General features: G+C 33.8%; 2 protein-coding genes and 1 pseudogene across 6 annotated transcripts; 2 read left to right on the top strand and 1 right to left on the bottom strand.

The window, feature by feature from the left end:
• The first annotated feature begins 373 nt into the window (after positions 1-373).
• LOC7480104 (stomatal closure-related actin-binding protein 1) lies at positions 374-7,767 on the top strand. Of its 4 annotated transcripts, XM_024593612.2 has the most exons (14): positions 384-743; positions 866-910; positions 1,396-1,695; positions 2,089-2,217; positions 2,359-2,451; positions 2,598-2,738; positions 3,036-3,104; positions 3,624-3,707; positions 4,298-4,478; positions 5,187-5,303; positions 5,613-5,671; positions 6,723-6,857; positions 7,117-7,266; positions 7,397-7,767. In XM_024593612.2, exons 3-14 carry the CDS (start codon positions 1,414-1,416, stop codon positions 7,439-7,441), a joined length of 1,485 nt encoding a protein of 494 aa, XP_024449380.1. In that variant the 5' UTR covers positions 384-743; positions 866-910; positions 1,396-1,413; the 3' UTR covers positions 7,442-7,767. The 4 variants fall into 4 exon arrangements, with proteins under 4 accessions (XP_052302865.1, XP_024449380.1, XP_002299966.3 ...); XM_002299930.4 differs by lacking the exon at positions 866-910 and having other exon boundaries at positions 385-743; XM_024593613.2 differs by lacking the exons at positions 384-743; positions 866-910 and adding an exon at positions 996-1,291.
• A 5,756-nt stretch (positions 7,768-13,523) lies between these two features.
• On the bottom strand, positions 13,524-14,487 carry LOC7463873 (cytochrome P450 71B36-like; annotated as a pseudogene).
• A 364-nt stretch (positions 14,488-14,851) lies between these two features.
• Positions 14,852-17,269, top strand: LOC7480103 (molybdopterin synthase catalytic subunit). 2 transcript variants are annotated; one of them, XM_002299929.4, is made up of 2 exons: positions 14,852-14,998; positions 16,322-17,269. In XM_002299929.4, the coding sequence occupies exon 2, from the start codon at positions 16,448-16,450 to the stop codon at positions 17,051-17,053; it is 606 nt and encodes a 201-aa protein (XP_002299965.1). In that variant the 5' UTR covers positions 14,852-14,998; positions 16,322-16,447; the 3' UTR covers positions 17,054-17,269. The 2 variants fall into 2 exon arrangements, with proteins under 2 accessions (XP_002299965.1, XP_024446633.1); XM_024590865.2 differs by lacking the exon at positions 14,852-14,998 and adding an exon at positions 15,051-15,213.
• The last annotated feature ends 190 nt before the right edge of the window (positions 17,270-17,459 follow it).

Here is a 17,459-nt window from a genome sequence, read left to right as displayed (position 1 = left end):
CGGTCCCTTCGAGAATTACTGCCTCCATGCTTACACAAAAAACAACATCATCTCAACAGGCAACGAACTCTCTTTCTCTTGCGTTTGTTATGACTTGTGACAGACATCAAGGATCAAGAGACAGTAAGGTATAGGACCCACCATGGAAGGATTTTAGTCTTCTCAGAATGATGACATCCACAAGAATGATGGAAATATTTTTCAAATCGTTTGAGATTAAAGTATTTCTTTCTGGATTTAATATTTTTATTTCATAACATCCACAAGCATTTAATTTGATTTTTTAATAAATATTTTTTTAAATCATGAAGTCTCATACTAATCCATACATAAATAACCTAATTGAAGTTCAATAAAGACTAATCTCGAAACCATTGTCTATCTTGAATTCATATTCAAGCCAAAGTGGTACTTAATTGAAAAAAGAATAAAAATAAAAATAAAAAACAGTAGTAGCAACTAACAGAGTCATAAGGGCGGCTTTTTCTTTCTTTTTTAGTTTTTACTTCTTCCTTGATTTGCTTTTTTTTCAAAGAAAAGCAAAGGCTACCGCAACCCCTACTCTGCATCTTCCATTTAAATTCATTGAAGAATTATCATCCTGTCTCTCTATTAATGAACAGTCAAATTCTCTAAAAAAATTCAATCTTGGCTTGCTCAAGTTGCATCTGATCCAAGAATCTCAAAAACCCATCTCTTATTTCTCATTTATCTGCTTTCCTTTTCACGTATCTTCGTGATCTGTAAGTCCTCAAGTTTCTCCCTTTATGTCTCCATTCTTAACTTTTCTTCAACCCCAAAAGATACTAGAGAGCTAGGGTTTCATTTTCATGCTCTCTAACTCTTTTCCTTGACTTCTTAGCAGTACTATTGTGTGTGCTTTGTTGTTTCAGTCTTTGCCTCTTTTTAGGTACTTTTTGGTCTTTGTTTAGAGTTGTTTCTGCTGTTTTTTGATCACCTTTAAAGCTTATTATAGTTGAAGGTTTTCCTTTTGTTTCATGGATGATCGTAGAAATTATTGTTATTGTTATTTTTTAATGTTTAGCTTCTTACTATTTTTTTTTAATGTTATATCAGCTCTGTTTGTTGATATTAACTGTCTGTTTGGTTGCTGAGAAAGACTTATGAAAATAGGACAAAATTAAATAAGAGAATTTCTTGTTTTTTTCGCGTTGGAAGTTTTTGTTCTCTTAGCTAATGAGTAATTGTAAATCTTACATTTGTTTTAAGAGAGTAAAAAGGGTTGCTTGTTTTCCCCTCTGATTAATACTGATTGAGTTAGTTTCGGTTGGTAAGCACTGACCCACATTTTTCTTTTTTGTTGAGAAGTCTTTTTACCATGATTGTCTGCTTAATTCCAATTCTGTTGATATTACTTATTTGATTGTCCAACAGGTTCGTTAGATTGAGACAATGACTAGGGTAACCCGTGATTTTGGAGATACTATGCAAAAAGATGCTGTCCTAGCTGTATCAGCAGATGTTGCATTTGCTTCTAGTCGGTTTCCTAATTACAAAATTGGAGCTACCAATCAGATTCTGGATGCAAAAGATGACCCCAAAGTATTGTCCATGAAGGAGGTTGTGGCACGCGAGACTGCTTTGCTTTTGGAACAGCAGAAACGCCTCTCTGTCCGTGACCTTGCCAGTAAATTTGAAAAGGGATTGGCTGCTGCTGCTAAGTTGTCAGAAGAGGTTGTGTTTCTTTTAAATTGTATCCAGCATTTTGTGTTTCTTTTTGGAAACTTGATTTGTTTTTCGTTAGGTGGATTATTGAAGCTAATTTTCTAATAACTTGACCTCCTCAATTGTATGTTAGTTTACCCATTTGGTTCCTGAGAAATTAATCATGCCAACTGGCAGTATTATATTCAGCTTTTTGATTACATGGTCTTATCTACTTGTTTTTTCTTGTCAACTGAATGGAGCATCAATTAATTGTGGAAAAAGTTGGAAGTCTGCTGTTTGTTTCATTTCAGTGGTTGTTTTTCTCCATTTCTCAGGCTTTAAGACTTTGGAATTATTAATTTCTGAAGAGAGCGGGTGATATAGGAATCAAATGATAAGCTTTTCATCTTTGGATTACAGGCTAGGCTCAGAGAGGCTGCTTCATTAGAGAAACATGTCCTATTGAAGAAGCTTAGGGATGCGCTAGAATCATTAAAAGGACGTGTGGCAGGTAGAAACAAGGATGACGTGGAGGAAGCTATTGCCATGGTTGGTGTTACTTCACTGCTTCTTTTATCAAACTTCTTCCAAAAAATTGATTTTATGTGTTACTCAATGAGTTGGTTGTTGCTGCCACATCATTACTTAAAAACACTTATGTGGAAGATGAATTATGGTCACTTCTTCTAGGTGGAAGCTTTAGCGGTTCAGCTGACTCAGAGGGAAGGAGAGTTGATTCAAGAAAAAGCAGAAGTAAAGAAGCTAGCAAATTTTCTTAAGCAGGTAATCTTGTCCTTGAAAGAATTTGGCATATTTTTCTCAAGCCAGTAAATGCCATCCAACAAGTTCTCTATTCTTTCCTTTTTTAATTTGAGATATCAATAAGGAATTTGTTTGCCTCATTATCTAGTGCTTGCATCCACTTGTAGGCTTCAGAAGATGCCAAGAAACTTGTCGATGAGGAAAGAGCTTATGCTCGTGCTGAAATTGAGAGTGCCAGAGCGACAGTTCAGAGGGTGGAAGAAGCTCTTCAAGAACATGAACGAATGTCTCGAGCTTTGGGGAAGCAGGTTTGTATTAATTATTAGTTATTACAGCTTCAATAGGAGTTTGCCTTTAGTTAAGTTATAAATTCTGAAGGTGTCCCTTTTTATGTTGACAGTAGATAGATATCCTCATTTCATATTTCAATACTTCTGGTACTAGTCATTGAGTTGGTACTTGGCTGCTTTTGAAATTAAAGAGGACAGTTGGACATACTTTTCATGTTCATTTAGGGCCCACGTTCAAGTTGGAATGCATTATTTTGCTGCATGCTTTTCTTTCTTCTTATTTCTTAACAAAAATATTTTTGCGTGGCATATTAGGACTTGGAAGAATTAATGAAGGAGGTTCAAGAGGCTAGAAGGATCAAAATGCTGCATCAGCCAAGCAAGGTGTGTGCTGGATCTTTGGTGAAAATTTCTTTCTTGATGGAACATTCTAGTCGCCAAATTAATTTGCTTCACTTTTTATGTAATTTGGTGAAGTTTCTTCTAACATAGTTGAGGCTCATTAGTGGCTTCTCCAGAGTTGTTTATCTATTTCTCTAAGCCTATCACGAGTCTATAACTGCATTTCAAACCGATACTCAATCATAATTCTTGAATTGCTTTCAGATGCATGTATATGTCCATTTTCAGGACCAAGTTCTTGGAAGTTAGAACTATCAACGTCCCCTTGTGTTTCCTTGAAATGTAGTTCGCTTCTGAAATAAAAATTAAATGTGCAGACTTTTTGGATGGGCTTGGGCCATGTTTTGAGTTATCCAATAAATTCAAGGGAAATTGAGTTTCTAGGATTATGATTTTATACTTCTCTGGAATGCTTGTGATGACCTATAGCTTTCAGAAATTTCAAATTTGTGGACGCACATTCATTTATTGATTACAAGTGAATTGAACTTATTTTTGTAGGTTATGGACATGGAACATGAGCTACGAGCATTGAGGATGCAACTTGCTGAGAAGTCTAAATGTTCTCTGCAGCTTCAGAAGGAGGTATTGTTGTTGTTGTTAAGATATTATGTGTTGGCCATAAATAGATCTTGCAACATCTTCTCTTAAGTTCTCACTTTACTGCATGTTTTAATATGCTTTGCTGTTGCTACTTTTCCACCATTATCCAATCTTAGAATTTTCTTTTATCATTTGACTTGTATAGTTTACCTCTCCCTAATTGTCATTTTAGTCATTTGTTTCCCAGCCAATAGGTTGTTAAGTTCTCTGATTTCAGAATTTTGTTTAAAATCTTCAAGAAAGTAGAAGTATCTGAAAATTTGGGGCAATACGTTTAAGTTGTTAGTTTTCATAATTCAAGCATTTAAAAGTCTTTGAATGGTTCAGGATCTGGTTTAAGCTCTGATGAATGTTATATGCTTTTGTCAGAGTGACTCAATGGCTAGAGGAAATTCTTTATGCATGCTTCCTTCTAAAAACATTTCTTGTGATATTTGGTTATGGTCTCTTGTATTTGACTCTCAGTTGTAATTTCCATCATTCTGTGGTTTACTTCTTTGCTTATTAAACTTGTTGAATAGTATATATCAGAGAATTGACTAAATGTTATGTTTCCCCCCTATCTTTTCCAGCTTGCGAGGAGCAGGAGAGGCGGGCAGAGCATGTTCCATTTATTTGAATTAGATGGCTCTGAAGCATTAGGTTCATGTTTGCGGATCAATCCTTGCTCTGAAAATGCTCCAGAACTTTCTGAATGTTCCATTCAATGGTTTCGTCTATCATCTGAAGATGTCAAAAAGGCGCTTATATCAGGTTTCCATCTTCAATCATTTTTTCTCTTCTGGATGCTTTGGACAATTGAACAAAGTACAGTAGATGCTTCGTGACTGATTCTATTTTATCAGAAGATAGCGTTTCTTAGTGCCTTTAAGTTACTTTAGTTGCTGTCCTTTAGATTTGATCTAGCCATTGTCCACCCTTAGTGAAATAATTGTCATTTTGTGATTGAAACAGTTGCTATGAGGCATGAAATCTGTCAATACATGAAATAAAATGGATTATATCAAACTTTTTGCTAGGCAAACAAATTGTGGGATGGAATGCTGCCTGTACTCCAAATCAACTATTAACAAAGAATATTTTATTGAGGAAATGAGGCGTGGGAATCCCATAAATTCAGATTTCAGCATCTAGATATAGGAATGTTTGCTTGTCTGAATCAATGGCTTCTGTTATCTAGTATGGCTAAAGTAGAATATGGCATGAGTTATGTGAAAATGGTTGCCCTGTAAGTTTAGATGAATTGACAGTAAATTAATCGGGTAACAAGTTAAGCATTTTGATATTGAATTTGGGAAGAGCCACCGAGAGGGTTTGAATGAAATTGCCTTTTGCTTGTGAGTGCTTGGGGATGATAAAGTAGAAAAGCATTGTTAGGACTGTTTATGATTTATGCTTAGTTATCATGAATATTGCATAAAATAGACTACTGACTACTTTCAGTAATTTTACTCTTCACAGGAGCAACCAAACCAGTGTATGCTCCAGAGCCTTTTGATGTTGGGCGAGTCCTGCAAGCTGAAATAATTTCTGATGGCCAACAATTCACTTTGACCACTACTTGTGCCATTGATCCTGGTCTGTATTTGATCTGCTTCTCTAATTTGGTTTTTGTTTTCCAATTTTATTAACCCAGCTCGACTAAGCTTTGAGCCAAACTAGTTGGGCTGGCTACATAATCATCTTTCTCCTGTCAGCTCTGTTTTCTGCCAAGCTTCCTATGTTATTTTCAATTTTTATTCATTTATTAAAATTGGTAAATAAAATTCTGTGGTTCACTCTTTTGTATGTATAGTTATGAACCATGCATTTACATAAGATCAAATAAATAAATTATGAACCATGTGTTCGCATAAGATAAAATAGCTGATGTAATTTTGTGACCAGCTGCTGGTCTCGGAAGCTATGTAGAGGCACTTGTGCGAAAACATGATGTTGAATTCAATGTAAGTTGTCTTAATACTGTTTCAACTCTTTTTTTTTCACTTAAGTAGCTAAACATGTCAGGTTCAATATTTGGGAATTATTCTTTCATGTTACCTGAACACTCATATTGTGCTTCTTTGCAATAGTCATCTTGGTGATTCTAATCACCATTCTGGCATGTTGGATGGGTTTTGGGTCAAGTTCAGCCAGGCTGACCATTGTCATTTTTTTTTTAAATCGAACTCAGTCCAACATCAAATCCCTTCAGATGCTCACATGATATAGGCAAAAGTGCTTGTGTGCATGGTGATTGGATATTTATTTTCTGTCCGTTCCTGAATCCTGAGGGCTTGCTGATGTTTTTCCTTCTACCGTACCTACTGCAATATGTCAGTGAAAGGGCAATGATATTTGGCTATCTGCTACTTTGTGCAATGAAGGTTCTTTGACTTTTATGGCCTTGTGAGAGTGTGCATGCCAAAGAGAAAATAGGAAAAGTTGTACATTGAGATTCTGAGGTTGTTAAGAATTTGAGGACGCAATTATAGTAAGAATAACAATGAGGGATGACATTGGGAATGGTTAGTTAGGTGCCCCATTCTGCTTCTGTAATTGATTTGCGGATGTTATTTTCTTAACCATTGTGAGGATCAGGGTGGCATTTAGACTCCCATCCATTCTTTGCTTTTCCTGGAGCATGGAAACTTACACTTCCTAGTCTTGTTTAATGCATGTTGTTGTTACTAAAATGCAATGGGGTGTGCGGGCATCACGGATCATTGAACTGACGAATGTGACTGAATCGGAAGCATGAGACTTCACCTCTCCTGTTTTGCAAGAGCCATTGAGCTACAAGCTCATGGGTTGAGAGCGTCATACTAATAATAACTCTTCAAGGATAACTTATTGAAGTTTAAAATCGTCCTTATGGAAATTTATAGAGGTTGTTTATCCTGTTGTCCTTTCATTGTGGGCCTGGGTTAAATGAAACTGAATCATTTATTTTTTTATAAAAGTGATCATAAGGATTAAGGAGGCCATTATTCTCCATTGATTTTGTTTACTTTACAGGTAGTTGTTACCCAGATGAATGGGTTGGATCATACATCAGAATCTATTCATGTGCTTCACGTCGGAAAGATGAGGATGAAGCTTCGCAAAGGGAAGTCGACAATTGCTAAAGAGTACTACTCTACTTCAATGCAGGTATAAGGGGCTGTTTCAACCTTTTATCTCTTGAGATAAGATGGTTCTGTATTTACAAAAGCTCATACCTTAAATTCTTTTTTGCTTTTATTCTTATTTGATTGCAAATGTTTTGGTCCATCCTCTCAGGACAGACACATGCACACACACCTCATATGTGCCTAAAACGTTATTGACAGTTATGTTGGACATCAGCCTCCTAATTTGGTATTTATAGCCACATGACACAGCCATTACTCACACTATTCTTGTGCTTTAGCTGTGTGGAGTTAGAGGAGGTGGGAACGCTGCAGCTCAAGCATTGTTTTGGCAAGCAAAGAAAGGGGTTTCCTTTGTATTAGCATTTGAATCAGCAAGAGAGAGGAATGCAGCCATCATGCTTGCAAGGAGGTTTGCTTTTGATTGCAATGTAAGTGTGTCAAAATTTATCTTGGATTCTTGGATTAAAATTTTGTCTGCGAAGCTGATTCTTCTTTCGTCTTTCGGCATCTTCCACAAATGAAGTAACCCTTTTTTTGTTTGAACTATTGGAATGTCAGATTATGCTCGCTGGGCCAGATGACAGAGCTCCTTTAGGAAGTTAAACCAACCTCCATACTGTTTTGTTTCACTAATTGTAATTAAGTTGAGTTTGCACATGAATCATAGGTTTGTAATAGTAGGATTTGGCATGCATGATTGTGTTGTGGCCTTGTGGGCCTCCACCATTCTTTTTTCTTCTTCATTTTAATTTTTCCTGCCCCTACGAAGGCATTGTTTTTTTTAATTTGCCTTTTAATAGAGTGTTAACATATTCCCACTTACAATTGGAGATGGATTGCAGCTGTCTCGATTCTGTTGACTGGTTTTTGTATGATGGCTACACAATTGATGATTGTTGTAAGAGTTATGTGCTGTATTTCTGCTAGAAGCTTAAGAATCCTGTGTCTGATATGCTTTTTGAAGTTCAAAACTATGGAAACTGCATTGAATATGCTTGGAATTGTTTCTATATGATGAAACTTTCATGTACCACATGAAAATCTAACCAAATAATTCTCTGATTCGTGTAATTGAATAAGCAATATCTTCATGAGACGTGTATCCATCCAAAATAGATGGAAATGTCAAAAACTGATCCACATTGGGCATCACAATCCCTACCATTTAATGTTTGCCAGTTATACTTCCAACAAACGATACCGAAAACATGTACCTCTCTCCGGGTACCAAATACAGCTCAGATCATGTTGATATATGATTGACCAGTTGTCTCTTTCATTACAGGTAAAACCCAGTAAAAACAAAGCAAGAAATTTGCTATTGTTGAGCTTCATCACGGCGGTTTCCATATTTATTCTCTGACAGTCTCTCCAACCAGCACAACATGGCGACGACCACTAGATATTGCTCATATTTTTCTCAATTTCAGCTATTACGGTTGTCGGACATGGTTCATATATATATATATATTTTTTTTTTTGCTTAGAAATCTATTTTTGATGCAAAACATTAGAAAAGAATCTAAATAATTTGACAAACCCCTATATGGCATTTAATAACCTAAAAAACACATAAATAAAACTTTTCTCATCAAATGAAACTCGTTGACACTAAAATCGATCATTTTAGTGGGATGAATTGGTGTCAATGATGATTTTTTCTATCTACCACAATAATCCAACGATCTCTCCCTTTTCTCTCTAAAATCAGGAACTAAAAATAACAAAAATAAATTTTTATAGCAAAATTAAATTGCAAAAATATTGAAGGATTGAATAGGTATAATTTTATTAAAATATGAGGACTAAATTAAAAATTTTGTGAGAACTTTGAAACTATCACTCATTCACGATGTCTTTTCTGCTTTGATCATCTGTCTTTCAATTTTGTTCTTAATCAACAAATTTGATTTAATTGTGTTTTAATTTGGCCAAAAAAAATGCAATCACAGAAAAAATTAAATAGTGAGTCCACAATAAAATGTGAGAGGATGAATAATGTTTGTATGCACAATGTTTTATCCAAAACATTTAGGGTTTTCTATGACTAGCTATTTGACCCGTGTTCCACCGTAAGTTGAATATTTTTTTCCAATAAAAAAAATTGAATACGCAGACTTTTCAGACATGTTTCTTTACATAAAAGAATTCTAATAATAAACTAAGAAGCCTTTGCACACATCTAATTAAATAAATCAAAAACCATATGTGTAAATAAATAAAAACAAAAATCATAAACGACAACTAAAAATAAAACTCGAAAAATCAAGAGACATGTATAGATCAAGATATTTGATCTTGCATGCAAGTCATTTACTCGGTAGTGTTTAATGAATTTGTTTATCAAAATTATTTGTTTATTAAATCAAATAATAATAGAAACAAACAAACACTTAAAATTAATTGAATAAAATAAAAAGATAAAAAACTATTATGAAATGGTGCACATATTAGAAAAAATATCAAGAAATAAATATTTTTTATTTTTAAAAATAAAATTTATCTATATAAAAAAATTTCATAGATGAATTATAATAATCTTTTTATATATTAAATACATACAAAATAATTAAAAACTAATCTCTATTTATAAAAGGCTAAATAAGAAAAATAAAATACCATATAGGGGTATTAATTGAAATATAAATTTAAAATTATTAAAATAAAACTTACAGAAAAAACTATCAATGTTTTTAAAAATATTAGAAAAGAAAGAAAGAGATAACGTGCTATTAGACGCACGTGGACCTTTAATTTTAAAAGCTGATGGCCCCATATATTTTTCAAAAAAAACTTTAGACTATGTTTCGTTTGATTTCCCCATATTCCGACTATGATGGTTGGAAAATCATGATTTTTTTTTAAAAAAACTTATTTTTTAATTTATTTTTTACACTAGAAATTAAAAAATAAAAAAAATAAACTTTATACCATAATTGATTCGTAAAAATATTAAGGGGCCAAATAGGTTTAATTTAGAAAATTTAAAAACAAAATTAAACTATCTATGAGAATTTTGAAATCTCACCTATTTGTCACGTCTTTTTTTTTTTAATTTTATTTTTAATCAAAGCTTGATTCAATTGTCTTTAATTTTGCAAATAAAAGATGCAATCACATTAAAAAAAAAATTAAGAACTAAAAAATAAAAATAAAAATAAAAATTTTGAACAATAAATCCATATTAAAATGTAAGACAAACACATGCACAATGTCTAGAGTTCTGTATAATGTAAAAAATCCACCCACCATGTTTGTCTCCAGGGATGGTGCAGAATGTCTCATGTTAAATGATTAAAGGTATGGAAATGATTGGGTTTGGAATAATTGATGCAGCAGCCAGAAGAGCAACTTTCCAGCAGGTGGTTCATGCTAAGATTTTTTTTTTTTTTTAGTTTAATGTTGGTGTCCGGGCCAACTTGCGCGCACCTCGACTAATCCCATTGGCCCTGAAGTTAACGACCATGTAAGTCTCTAGTGGCCATCATAAGAGTAACCACAGGGCTCGAACTTGAGATCACAGAGAGAGCAAACCTCTTGATCCTAAACTCTTATCACTGGGCCACCACCTAGATGCTAAGATTATTTTATTTCTTACTCAGAGTAGTTATTCATAATCACTTAATGCTTGGGTGGTTCTTCCTGAATGGTTTTTAATTTGTAAATGAAGCCTTGGGCTGAATAAGTCCTCTCTTTGCCTCCTAGACCAAATTCATGGGAGAAAAAGAAAGCATCTCTCATGAGAGGTGTTTGTAGTCTTCATGAAGAATTAACAAAAGTAAAATTAATTATTATTTTTCATTACCATTTCTTCCATTTTGTTCACTTGATTTGTTGAATTGGGTTACCATTGTAGAACCATCAGAAGGGCAACCTTAGTCATTCTAAGTAAGGCAATGCAATGCATCATGATGGTAGAATTCCCAGTATCTACTAGCATCAATAGTGAAAAATTGTTTTTAGCATTGTTATCTAAGGTTAAATTTGTTGATTTCCTTTTTTACACGGTAAAATTACTACTTGGGCCTTAGAATAAAAAATACAATGCTTTTAACTTAGGGGTGTTTTAGTCATTTCATTCATTTTGAAATGATGTAATTACTTTGATGCTCTTGGAGACAAAAATAACATAACTCTCTCATAAGTGTTTTTTTTTTTTTACATTATTTTTATTTTAAATCTAGTGGTTGCTCATAGGTATTATAATAATACACATATTAAATATTATTTAAAAAACCTGATGGCGCGTGCAGCGCATGCCCCAACATGTGGATAGCTCTCGTGTCGTTTATATGATGCGTGCAAGGCTGTCTGACTATCAAATGCCGCCTTCAAGTGTGGCATTTATAAGATCCCAACTCCCTCGATCCGATGAGGCGACGCGTGTTCCAAGATTAATGGTAGTTTGACGTAGACGACTATTTCTTTCCCCTCATTTTTCTCTCTCCCCCACTTATATTTTCCTGCTAGCTCCTTAAAAATTCAAGAACAAACCTTTAATTTGTTAATTCTTCAGATTTGATCAATTTTTTAATTATGATTTTTTTTTATTTTTAATAATTTAAAAAATAGTATTTCTTTTCAATTTCACCCTTCTTAAATGTATTCATCTTTTAAATTTTGTCTTTGTTCTTTTGATTGCTATTTTTTTTTATTTCAAATCATTTTTTAAATTGATTATGTTTTACATTTATACCCTTATTTGGTTTTTTTCCTAACAAATTTAATCCTCATTATTTTGATTGTTAATTTTTTGGTTTAGCAAGTTTTTAGAATTGGTTCATAATAAACTTTTTAATTGGATTCAGACATGAGTAGTGAGTTTTGAAAATTTGACCAGGTTTAAGACGTATGTCCAATTTACTTGTTTTTTTCCCTTTGTCTAAGATAATTCTTTTTCCCATTTCATCTTTCACTATTTATTCAATTGAAGTTTGAATTCCTTTTTTTCAACTTTTTTTTGTGAAATTTTTTGTTGGTCTTGAAAATGATCATTTTATCTTGGATCTTTTTGTTTATCATTTTTTGTTGGGTTTTTTTTCAGATAATTCTTTAAATTTATGTTTTTTTCGTGATACCTTCCTTCAATATATGAAATGAATTTTTTAAAAATAATTATGATGTTAGAATTATTTCTGTATTTCATACCCCTTTATTTGTTTTCTTTCAAATTTAGTTCTTGTTTTTTATTATTATTTGTTTTATTTAAAATAATTTTTTTTAATTTTTTTATTTATTTGTTTTCTCTAGGATTTTCACTAATTTTGAAAATTACCCAGGTTTTCTTAGATCTTTTAATTATTGCTCTTTGTTGAATTTACTTTGGCTAATCAATATTAAATTTGTTAGAAATTGAGCTTTTTAATTAAAATCAGGTCTATAATTTAATGGGTTGCGTGTTTGAGACCTTTGCCCAGGTTTAGAAGGTTCGCCCGAGTTTTCTTGGTTTTTTCCCCTTGTTTAAAGTTGATGTTTTTTTTTCCAATTTTATCATTCAACATTCATATCATTAGTGATTAGGCTTTGTTTTTTTTATCTGCCTTCTATATGGTTTTTTTAACCGTGTATTTTTTATCGTTTCCTTTTTTTTTTGGTTTGCCCATTTATCATCATTTTTTTCTTGGTCGCGTTTATGCCCTATGCCATATTTTTTTAAAAAATAATTAAAACACACTTGCGTCATAAAATTACTTATTTTTTTTAATTTCACCATCTTTTATTTTTTTATCTTTCAAATTCGATCCCCAATCATTTTATTACTATTTGTGTTGTTTGAGATTATTTTTTAGATTTTTTTACATTTTCATTCTCCATGTTTTTTTTCCTATCAAATTTGTTCTTCATTCTTTTTGTTGATATTTTTTTATGATTTCATCATTTAAAATTAAATTGGATATGAATTAAGCATTTTAATTCAACTCAAGTCTAGGTTTGCGAGTTTTAGATAGTAGACCAAGTTTAGAAGGGTTGCTTGGTTTTTTTTTTTTTTAAGTTGATGTTTTTTTACCCTTTTTTCTAAAGTTTTGCTTTGTTATTTTTTTGTTTGGCTTTTATAGGGTAAGTCTCCAATTCATGGCTAAAGTCACCGGTTTCGAAAGTTAACGCAAGTTGACTTTAATTTTTTTTTTTAAAAAAATAAATTTCATCATTCAACATTTGATACATTGAAAATTCATCTTTTTCTTTTTTTTCCCTTTGCTTTCAAGTAGTCATTTTTTTCCTGTTTTTCTTTTTTAATGAGGTTATTCTAATCTTATATTTATTGTTGTAAAGTTTATGAGTTAACACAGTTTAAATTATGGTTTTTTATACTTTAAATGGGCTGATGTCAATTTTTTTTTCTTTTTTTGTCATTTTATTTATTTATATTATTTAAATTATTAATTGGTATGATGGCTCGGGGGTCTCAATTGTTTTTTCCTTGGCATTTTTGGGTCACAAATCTAGTACTATTCTAAATATAGTTTCCGGGAAGTGTTACCTTTTCTTCTATTTGAATCTTTGATTCATCGCTGGTTTGTTTCTTTTCAAAATTCCATAACACAATAGATAAATTGAAAAAGAAAAAATTATTAAGAATTAATATAGAAAAAAGGAAAAAGAGAATGAACATGTGGCTTACCATAAGTTTTGCTTTGATGTGATCATGGGTGAGTTGAATTGTACCAAATTCAGTTTGATCTCTCTATAATTTCAGCGGACCACCAACAATATCTTCTTTTTCCTCCTCTAATTTGATGTGATCATCTATAACTCTTCGGTATAAAACATCCAGTTCCCGAAAACTTCTTTCAAGTCTTGAATGGAGGAGACCTGTGAGTCTCTCTATAATCCAACCGTCTTTGGGAAAGAAATCAGCGGCAGAGAAGCTTGCCAATATTGCAGAGGCTTCACGAATCACTTCTTCAAATCTTTTTCCATCGAACCCTTTGATCTCTTGAAAACTCTTTCCAAAAGCTGCCCTACAAGTAATGTTTGCAGTGAAAGACAAAATCTTTTCACTGAGGTCAACAGGGGTTGCTGAAAATGAATATGCAGAGATGGTGTCAATTAACAAAGCAACCTCCTCTTCTCTTATGAACAGAAATGACTGAATCCATGTTAGCTGAGTTGCGTGGAAGTTATTCCGGATACCCACATTAATAATAATAAAAAAGAAATGACTGCACCCTCCTGGCACTGCAGAGTTCAAGAACACAAATCTTTCACATCTTCCTCCAATAATCTCCATAGGTGTATGTGAAGGATACATCAGAATAGTTGTAAGATAGCCTCCCAGTGCCAGCCAAGAGAGGTCTACTGCAAGCATGTAGGTCATTAGTTTTCAAGACCTCTTTTGCAGCCTCGGCTGAGGAGATAACCACTGCTGGTACAGCACCAAGTTTAAGAAGGATGACAGGACCATATTTCTTGGAGAGTTGCCATAAAGATCGCTGAGACAAGTCTCCAAGTTGGTGCAAGTTACCTATAATTGGAAGCCTGGGAGGCGTTGGAGGGATCTGCTGCTTGTTCTGTTTCTTTCTTATTAGGAGAAACATTAACAGGGAGAAAAACAGCACAAGAGGAAGCGACCACATAATTAGGGGATCATGACAAGCCATGACACTACTTCTTTGGGATTTGCCTTGAAACTCCTAGCTGCAACATTTTATATAACAAATCAATCAGGGGCAAAAAGCTGCATGGTTTTGTTCTTGTTCAACGTCATGGGTTCACCCTCTTCAACAAGCTATCATTGGTTGTGAAGTGAACTTCTCTTATCTAGCAATTATCATAGCATGTAAAAATTATGTCAGCAACACTAACTTAAAATTAAAATATTTATTATCTTAAAAATCTCGTGTTCTTTATTCTCCAAGTTCAAGGTAACATCCAAAAATGGAAATACAAATAAGGGGAGGGTAGTGTTTTATTTTCTTCAATTTTTTAACAGGCCAATGCCCAAGAAGACAAGAGATCACATTGGACTGGACATATGCGTGGCCTAGTGCCCAGGTCATACCTATTACATTTCAAACCAAATTGACAAGGCCCAGACCCAAAACATATCTGACTCGCCCAATAAAGCCTTCGTTTGACTCGCAGTCGGTTTGGGTCTCATTAGTGAAGAAGAGGAGGAAGAATCATTTTTCTGTAATGAAACCGAGGAATCTCTGTTAGGTACCTGTATCTACTCTTTACCTGCTCTTTTCTATTTCTTATTTTACTCCTCCGCTTTTGTTTTTATCTTTTATATGGCTGTTTCTTCCCATCTTTATATATATATATATAGTTTTGAGGTTTATATGGTGTGAATTCTTTTGGGATTTTCTTAGTTTGTTGGTTTTTGCAACTGGGTTTGGAGCATGTAGTGCCGTCTGCTTGTTACCATCATGGTTTGTGATTTGTCTTGCTATTTGTGTTTGTTTAGTATTTTTTTTGTGAGATTTTATTTGGTTACTGTCTCTTGATTGATTGTGTTTGAATAGACAGAACATGATTTATTTTTTGTGTTTAAAAGTACGGAGGAGACATTGCATCCTGGGGCTAAGGAAAAATTGAGATTGCTAGGATGTTCTGTTTAGCTGGCTTGTTATTTCAGCTTGCACAAAATCCACACTTTACAAACCCATAGTCTCTTTGCTGCGAAGGATCTAACTAGTGCTTATGGTCATCCTGATTATAATTTTTTGATGACTATTCTTCTTTGGAAAGGGAAGACCCGTATCAAAAGGTTCTTGAAACCAATAAAGAGCACATGGAATTGGAAGGGACTGAGTGTTGTATTTAGTGGATGAACTAGTGATCTAAGATGGCCACTCATTAGTTTCGTGAAATGTGGAATCTACCTCTCTGTTTTTTTTTCAAGCGACACGAGATATTAGGTGATGGTTGGAAAAGAATTAGACACCTCTTCTGCCTCTGGCATTCCTTGAACCCAAGGAGTGAAGAAAGGCTAACATGAATTTGCAAGGTTTTCAAGTTGTTTAGTTAGCATATTATGATTCCTCATGTGATAGAGAGGATATACTGATCGAAAAGCTTTGCAAATTGTCTAGGGTAACTCAGCATCAACTCTCCATAGGTTATCCATAATGCTTCAATGCCAACCTTGTTTCTTGTCTTGTTGTGAGATGAACCGAGTGCTTATGGCTTATCTTGCATCTCAATAATGTGGTTCAATATGTTGTTAAATTGGCTGTGATTGATAAGATGGGTCATGGAAGATAAATTCATGAAAAATGGTGACAGCGATGTTGTTGGCAATTAATCATCTGGTAAGGTTAATTTAGGAAAGTGGTGGGTGTCATCAAAATTTAGCATTGTGAAAAAAAATTGTTTTTAGATAATACCAATCTGGAGCTTGCCTTTTTAGTCATCAAAAGCCATAAGGATCTTTGATATTGATACATCGCTTGGAGCTTTTTTTCTTTGTCCTTTGTGTTATAGAATCACTTCTGTCCCCTCATTCACATGGTATTGACATTATCTTTTATTTGACAGACACGTGGAATATGAGCCTGTTGATGATATGATTTTACTGGTCCCTGAAATTTTATATTAAACGAAGGATATTTCCTTTGAAATTGAACGTCCAAAGGTAAAGATAATCAGAAGTTCCATACTGAGATGGCCACTGAAGAGAAAACTCTAGTTGAAATATTAGAAGAAAACAACCTCATTGATCTTGCCAAATATGTAAACTATGTCAGTGCTTCGCAGGCTGGTGCCATAGCAACATTTTCAGGTACAACACGTGACACCTTTGAGGGAAAAACAGTAGTGGAGCTAAGATATGAAGCATATGTACCAATGGCAATACGCCAGATGAAATCCATCTGTTCATCTGCTAGATCATCCTGGGATATCCACTCCATTGCTGTTGTACACCGCCTGGGTACAGTTCCAGTTGGAGAAATGAGTGTCTTCATTGCTGTATCGGCTGTTCATCGTGCTGATGCCCTGGATGCTTGTAAGTTTTTGATTGATGAGCTAAAGGCATCTGTTCCAATATGGAAGAAGGAGGTTTATTCTAATGGAGAGGTTTGGAAGGAGAATTCAGAGTTTATGGATAGAAAGCTGGAGCTAGGGAAAACAAATGGGAGCTGTTGCAGAAGAAATGTCAAGGTTGAGACACATGGCACAAAGAGTTGCTGTGGAGCTAAGGTCAAAGTTGCTGATGGAGCTGCAGCAGAGATTAGCACCAGTGATGCTGGTACTGAAGAAACAATCTAAAAGATTCAATACAATCACTCTATAAGAAGAGAAGGGAAAAAAAATTAAAACAGAGAAATGGGATGTTCCAAACTGTTTATACATGAATAATGTGCCAGCTTTTTAGCATATTGTCTCTCTAATAATCAGCTTAGCCTTTCAATCTGTACATTGTTGACTTGTCGACTTTGTTTTTATTATCTTAATTTTCAAATGGCGTCTTTGTATTGCTCTGTATATTGTTTTGAAGATCAGAAAATGTAAATGGCACACCAGTTTCAGGCTTTCAGAGACTAAAAGATTAACACAGCTAGACAAAGCAAATTACAATGCAATCAATCTAGCGTTGGCCAAAAAGTCTATCAATCCTGAACCATATATGCCAGCAGCCAGTAGACACGAGATGTGTGCTCTGTATGTTCAAAAC

This window comes from Populus trichocarpa, chromosome 1 (assembly GCF_000002775.5).
Source record: "Populus trichocarpa isolate Nisqually-1 chromosome 1, P.trichocarpa_v4.1, whole genome shotgun sequence".
In the NCBI taxonomy this organism is placed as follows: domain Eukaryota; kingdom Viridiplantae; phylum Streptophyta; class Magnoliopsida; order Malpighiales; family Salicaceae; genus Populus; species Populus trichocarpa.
The sequence above is the reverse complement of the archived record's forward strand: the minus strand, read 5'-3'. Positions and strand labels throughout refer to the sequence as shown.